Consider the following 7293-nt stretch of genomic DNA (forward strand, 5'->3'; position numbering starts at 1 on the left):
AATAGAATGGATATTAGATGTTCTGAGTCCTCATTGGGGGTGAGAATAGGGTGGGATGGACGTAAATGTCTGGTAAACCCATACTAACGGCTGTTTACCCCCCGTGTCCCCCCTTCCCTTCCCTCCCTCCCTCCCTCCTTCCCTTCTTTCGGCCTCCTCCAGACAGCAGCTTGTTTGAGAGCTACACGGAGGGGGAGGTCCGCCAGCTGGTCTGGGCGCTGGTCGAGCGCTACGGCCAGTCCATGAACTCGGGCGGGCACGAGCTGCCCCTCTTCGCCAAGGCCGGCGGCCCCCGGACCAAGCGGGCCAAGGCCCGGCACAAGCCCTGCGCCCTCAAGGAGCTGGAGGTGACGGTCAGCGAGCTGGGCCTGGGCTACCAGTCGGACGAGACCGTGCTCTTCCGCTACTGCAGCGGCACCTGCGAGGCCGCCCTGCGCAACCACGACCTCTCCCTCAAGCACCTGCGCGGCATGCGGCGCCTGCGCAAGGAGAAGCTCCGGGCCCGGCCCTGCTGCCGCCCGCTGGCCTACGAGGACGACGTCTCCTTCTTGGACGCCGGAAACCGCTACCACACCGTCAACGAGGTCTCGGCCAAGGAGTGCGGCTGCGTCTGAAAGCAGGGGCGTCCGGATGACTGCCCGCCGAGAGAAGGCCTGCCCAACGCCGAGTCGAGTGGGCGAGTCTCCTTCTCCGGAGAAAGGGATCCGATCGGATGGTCTGGTGGAGTCTTCATCCTTCTCTGGTCGTTTTTCGGCATCTCGTCCTACTCTGGTGGAAAGTGGGACTCGTCCAGTGGAGTTGTCATCCTTCTCTTGTCGTTTCGAAGTTGGGACTGGATCGTCTTTGGAGGTCTCGTCCTACTCTCATAGAAAGTGAGAGTCGTCGAGTGGAGTCGTTATCCTTCTCTCGTCGTTTCGAAGTGCAGAGCGGATCGTCTTTGGGCATCTCATCCTATTTTGGTGGAAAGTGGGAGTCATCTAATGGAGTTGTCATCCTTCTCTCGTCATTTTGACGTGCGGACTGGATCGTCTTTGGGCATCTCGTCCTATTTCGGTTGAAAGTGGGACTCGTCCAGTGGAGTTGTCATCCTTCTCTTGTCGTTTCGAAGTTGGGACTGGATCGTCTTTCGGCATCTCGTCCTACTCTCGTAGAAAGTGAGAGTCGTCGAGTGGAGTCATTATCCTTCTCTCGTCGTTTCGAAGTGCAGAGCGGATCGTCTTTGAGCATCTCATCCTATTTTGGTGGAAAGTGGGAGTCATCTAATGGAGTTGTCATCCTTCTCTCGTCATTTTGACGTGCGGACTGGATCGTCTTTGGGCATCTCGTCCTATTTCGGTTGAAAGTGGGACTCGTCCAGTGGAGTTGTCATCCTTCTCTTGTCGTTTCGAAGAGCAGACTGGATCGTCTTTCGGCATCTCGTCCTACTCTCGTAGAAAGTGAGAGTCGTCGAGTGGAGTCGTTATCCTTCTCTCGTCGTTTTGAAGTGTGGACTGGATCGTCTTTGGGCATCTCGTCCTATTTTGGTTGAAAGTGGGAGTCATCCAGTGGAGTCTTCATCCTTCTCTTGTTGTTTTGACGTGCGGACTAGATCGTCTTTGGGCATCTCGTCCTACTCTGGTGGAAAGTGGGACTCGTCCAGTTGAGTTGCCATCCTTCTCTCATCATTTCGAAGTGGGGAGTGGATCGTCTTTGGGCATCTTGTCCTACTCTTGTTGAAAGTTGGAGTTGTTCGGTGGAGTCGTCATCCTCCTCTGCTCGTTTCGAAGCAGAGACTGGATGGTGGACTCTAAGGAGGACTGGATGGCCTTTGGGGGGGTCCCTTCCTACTCTCGTGGAAAGTGGGAGTTTTGTGGAGTCTCGAGTCCGAATGGCCACCCGTTGGGAGGGATCGGATTGTGCCTTCTTGCTTCTCCCTCCCGAGCAAACTTGACATGTTTGATCAAGATGGATTAATGCGGAAGTCCAAGTAAAACTCACTTAATTTAATCCCAAGCCCGACCAAGAAGCCATGAGATCGTGCCTTGCACACCTGGGTTTTGTGCCACTCGGCCTTGTTTTCCACAGAACACACAAAAAACCATAAGGGAGTTGGGACCACTTTGGGCTCTTACGGATGGGTGTCGATTCCATTTACTCCTGGGAACTCTCCGTTGTTCTAGCGTAAACAAGGAAGTGTTTCTCCAGTCCAGACGTTTCATCATCCCGAGAAAAACTCCTAATATTTTGTGATACAGAATATTACGGATGTGCAGTCTTCTCGGCAATTTCGGCCTCGTTGAACTTGAACGTTTTCGGAGGAGATACCGAGGACCGTAAGATCGCGATCTTCATGTACAGTTACGACCGCGCTGTGTACAAATATAAATATATAAATATTGATATATATATGTATAGATATATATGGGGAAACATAGGCCTAGTGTCCGAGCTATGTATACCAAATGCTTCCATTCCTTAGCGGGCGTTGCGTCAACTTCTTTGTGGGATTGAAGTGAGATTTCCTCACCCAAAGAGGACAAATTCTCTGATCCTTAGAGACAATGAGCAATAGAGACAGGGACATAATATAATAATGATATACTTTATTTATATTCCGAGGGCGGATTACAGAACACATATATGGCAAACATTTATATAATTAACAAGGACAGACAAAACATAAACAGAGGTAAAGGCTTTCCCTATCTTTTCAATTTCCGACATCTGGAGGCTGTGCTCAAGTCCAGCCATGGGGAGGGCGGTGCCATCGCTACAACTTCCACGCCGAGGAGCTTTGTAGTTCTTAGACATCCTCCCGATCGAATCACCATTTATTACCTCCCCGCTTTAAAGCAATACCTATTTATCTACTGCCATTTATGTTTTCAATCTGTTAGTTGGGCAGGGAGCTGGGGATGACGGCGAGTGCTCACCCCGACCCGGGCTCGAACTGCCAACCTTTCGATCAGTGGGATTTTCTGCAGCTAGCGGTTTAGCTCGTAGAGCTTTTACGTTTCAAATGGAGACTATAAACATTTAAATGCAATAAATCTTACCAATCGAAAAGTTGGCCATTCGAAGCCCGGGTCGGAGTGAGCACCCGACCTTCAGCCCAGCTCACTACCCACCTAAAATAGCAGTGAGTAGATAAATTAGGTACCGCTTAAGCGGGGAGGTATTTTATGGTACCATAAAAAGGAAATAGGAGAAAATACCGGCGATCAAAGAAAGGAGGAAGTCTGTGATCAAGGACGGAGCGACAGCACCCCCTTGTGGCCGGAATTGAGCACAACCTCCAGGATGCTGAAGATGGGAAAAACCTATATATACCTCTATCTTTGTCGTTTCTGTATAACGGCAGTGAATGTTTGCCATATATGTATATTGTATGCTATGTTGTTGTCATATTCTTGTTGTAAGCCGCCCCAAGTCCCCGCGGGGAGATGGTGGCGGGGTATAAATAAAGTTATTATTATTATTATTATTATTATTATTATTATTATTATTTACATTCTGTGATCCTCTCTGAGTTCCTTTCGGAGTGAGAAGGGCGGAATATAAATGCTGTAAGTAAATAAGCAAATAAATTTTGTTATAATCCACTTGTAAAATTGAGATTCGAAAACTCAAACTAGAGATGGTTTAGTCCCACGAAGTTGATGCAACGCCCCTCTTCGAGCTTGGGAAAGTTCCTTTTTCTGTCTCGATCAAAATCCCAGGACTCCAAAAAGCCAATTTTCCCAAGTCTGTTTTTTTATATATATATTATATATTATATTATTATATATTGCCTCTATTTATTCAAAGTAACTTATGATATTTATTTAGGTCCCGTTCTACTTAACGCGCCGACGGCTCTGTGACTTGTTTCCAGACCCTCCCCTTAATTTATTTCACGTTCATGTGACCTTTCGCTACAAAATAAAACCCTTTTGTATTTCCAAACGAAAAGGCAACAAGAACCGCGACCTTTTTTTAATAAACCAAGGAAGGAATGCCTTAAAAAGCCGCTGACTTGAAGATTGAAAGAAAAGAAACGAGGAAATCCAACGGTGTTGTATATGTTTGTTCCCTATCGGTAGGTTCTATATATATGTGTGTGTGTGGTTGTTTATTAAGCAAATGAATCAAAGTCTAAAAATGGAAACTCAAGAGGTCATGAAGTCAGACTCCAATTTTCTTAAATAAAAGATAGATAGTAGGGTTGTGTGTGGATTTCGGCAGTGGGTGGAATTTCGGGTTTCAGAACATTTCGGTGATCCACTTTGAGTGAATTTGAGGCTCGTTTCTCTGTCATATTTATGACTATTGGGATGTAACTTGGCAAACTTATAGGCAACATTGATGACTTTAACCCTGTCAAGTTTCAGAACATTTTGGTCATTTGCTGATTTTTAGGAATTCTTTAAAGTTAGCGGCAATGGGGAGAATTTCGAGGCTCGTTTCTCTGTCATATTTATGACTATTGGGATGAAACTTGGCCCACTTATAGGGAACAATGATGACTTTAAACCTGTCGAGTTTCGGAACATTTCAATCATTTTCTGATTTTTAGGAATTTTTTTAAGTTAGCTGCAATGGGGAGAATTTGAGACTCATTTCTCCATCATATTTGAGGCTCGTTTCTTTGTCATGTTAATGTATATCAGGATGAAACTTGGCACACTTGTAGTCAACATTGACAACTATAAGCCTGCTGAGTTTCGGAACATTTCGGTCATCCACTGATTTTTAGGATTTTTAAAAAATTTTACAAACAAAAGGAGACCAGCTTTGTGATTGGCTGACAAGGGAAAAAACAACATATACAGCTGCTGTTGTCAAACACATCTGCTCCCTCTCATCCCAGACAATTCTGGAGTGTGTTGCATTGAATAAAACATCTCTTGAAACGCTCAGAAATAACAAATCTCCCAATTACTAATCAAAACGAGACCCCCTCTGAAGCATTACGAAACGAAATGGAAGCCTCCGAAACATTTCAGAGAGATTAGTAAAGATCTTTCCAAAACATTTTGAAAGTTTCCGTTTCGTAATGCTTCCAAAGGGGGGACCTGTTCTGATTCGTGATTCAGAGATTTGTATTATTAACGAATCACGAAAACTCCGAATTATGAAACGAACCCTTCGAAGCTTTGCACAACCCTAATATATATATTTCTGGACAATATCAGGAGGTCAAAAAGGGAGGACGAGAAGCTTGAGTTTTGTTTGAGCAGCAGACTCGACTTCCTAGTCGGGAGACTTTTTCTTGTTTTCCCATCTTCCCTGTTTTTTGGGAGGAAGCAAAAGCCCGGAAGATTTATACCGTTTGTTTTGGGGAGAATGGAAAAAAGGCTGTGTTTACATCTCGGCCTCGTGCCACCCAGATCTCTCCCGCTGCTCTGTAAATGTTTTACGAAACCGGTCTTTGGTGACCCGTAAATCTTACTTTCTCGAAAGGAAAATAAAGGGTTGCCAAGCTAGATGCCACGAGAATGACAAATGTGGAGTGTTCTGCAATGGATTTCTTTTTTTAATTGTTTCAGAAGCGACTTGAGAACATACTGTACGTTGCTTCTGGCGTGAGAGAGAATTGGCTGACTATCGTTCAATGCTAAGGCTTCCCTGTCTGCTCAGAGTTCCATATTTCGCACTTTAACAACACAACCGTTCGATGCTAAGGCTTACCACCAAATGGAACTATAGAGGAGAGTCTACTGCCGCAGACCAGGACTGCCATCTGTTGAGTAGTTATGAAGGTGGAGGCATTACTTTTCATTCAACCCTCGTATTATTACAATTTATTTTATTACAACATTTATATCCCGCCCTTCTCACCCGAGAGGGGACTCAGGGCGGCTTATAATAAACACACATATAAAAATCATAGAATACACTATAAATCAGATTAAAAATTATTAACTTACATCAAGATTCATAAAAACATTCTAAAATACAAATGGACGTGTTCAAGTTCAAAAGACTGGCTCTGTCAAGTGAGTTCTGGCATCAATCATAATAATTGGCTCTGCTGATTCTTATTCGGAAGACTGGCCCCATAACCAAGTCTTGAAAAATAGTCTTGAAAAACCGCGGAACAACGAATCCACGAAAAGCGAACTACAAAGTAGTGCGGGAACACTGTAATGATAATATTTGCATATGAAGATATTTGCATATATGTGACGAGAGATCGTGACGACGGGAACCCGAGTCTAAACACGCAACACATCCGTGCTTCACAAACCCCCTTAAACCCAAAACCCTTGATTGAATCTGACACTAATTGCACTTTTTTGGCCCAGTTCGTTTTTAGAGCCGACCCAGGATTTTATCATAGTATATATTTACTGTATCTTGACCTATGTCTTGTTTTATCGTTGACTGATTGTTTTATAGGCATGTCCGATCGATGAAAAAAATGTTTCAATTCTAAAATTTAAAACAATACCAAACACTCCACAAAACCTTATTCCACACTTACCTTGCTTCCGACCGACCTCACCACCTCAAGGACGAAACGGCGCGAGTCTCGTTGAGGAATCTACCCTAACTACCGAATGTAGAAAATGTTCCAGAACCGAAAGACTTCTTTTGGCGAGGCTGACCATTCTGGATACGCCCGGAGACAGAACAACGGCAAGGGCTGGCTCGTTGAGTTCCCAAGATAGCACCTGTATTGTCCTTCCGGAAAACGTCGCCCGGGGTTTATTTAGCTTTGGACCAATTGGATGCCTCGCTCGCGTGGCTCTCCCGAACCCAGCCAACGGGCCGGTGTCGCAATACCACTTTTGCAGTGGCTCATGGTTTATGTTTCCTCGTACAAGAAGATCGATGCCCGGAAGCACAATGGTTTGCCGTGAACACCTGCTACCGTATTATGGTGGAATTATGACGTTTTTGCCCCCTTCTTCGCCAGGGGCCAGATTGGCAGTCAGTCCTCGGGCGGAGTCGGACTCAAAACTCAACTTCCTTATTGTCTCCATGTCACTCGCTTAAGTCCAGACTGGCTTCAAGCCATCCTTCCTCTTCTGTTGAACTATTTTCTAGGCATGTCCGATTGATGAAAAAAATGTTTCAGTTCTCGTTTCTAAAGTAGAATCTCGTGTCCAACTGTCCTAAATTCGGCCAGGACAATCCCATGTTCAACTGTCCTAAGTTTGATCAGGAGAATTTTGTGTCCAGCTGTCCTAAGTTTGGCCAGGACAATCCCGTGTCCAACTGTCCTAAATTTGATCAGGAGAATCTCATGTCCAACTGTCCTAAGTTTGGTCAGAACAATCCTGTGTCCAACTGTCCTAAGTTTGGCCAGGACAATCCCATGTCCAACTA

At 45.3% G+C, this 7293-nt stretch overlaps 1 protein-coding gene across 1 annotated transcript in view; it reads left to right on the forward strand.

Annotated features, from left to right (window-relative positions):
* Nucleotides 1–1132, forward strand: part of nrtn (neurturin) — a 30175-nt gene extending 29043 nt beyond the window's left edge. Inside the window, exon 3 of the mRNA XM_062959657.1 lies at nt 163–1132. Coding sequence (XP_062815727.1) covers nt 163–614 — 452 coding nt within the window. The 3' untranslated portion in view covers nt 615–1132. The remainder of the gene's footprint in view (nt 1–162) is intronic.
* Nucleotides 1133–7293: the final 6161 nt, after the last annotated feature.

The sequence above is a fragment of the Anolis carolinensis genome, unplaced genomic scaffold (genome assembly GCF_035594765.1).
Source record: "Anolis carolinensis isolate JA03-04 unplaced genomic scaffold, rAnoCar3.1.pri scaffold_7, whole genome shotgun sequence".
In the NCBI taxonomy this organism is placed as follows: Eukaryota; Metazoa; Chordata; class Lepidosauria; order Squamata; family Dactyloidae; genus Anolis; species Anolis carolinensis.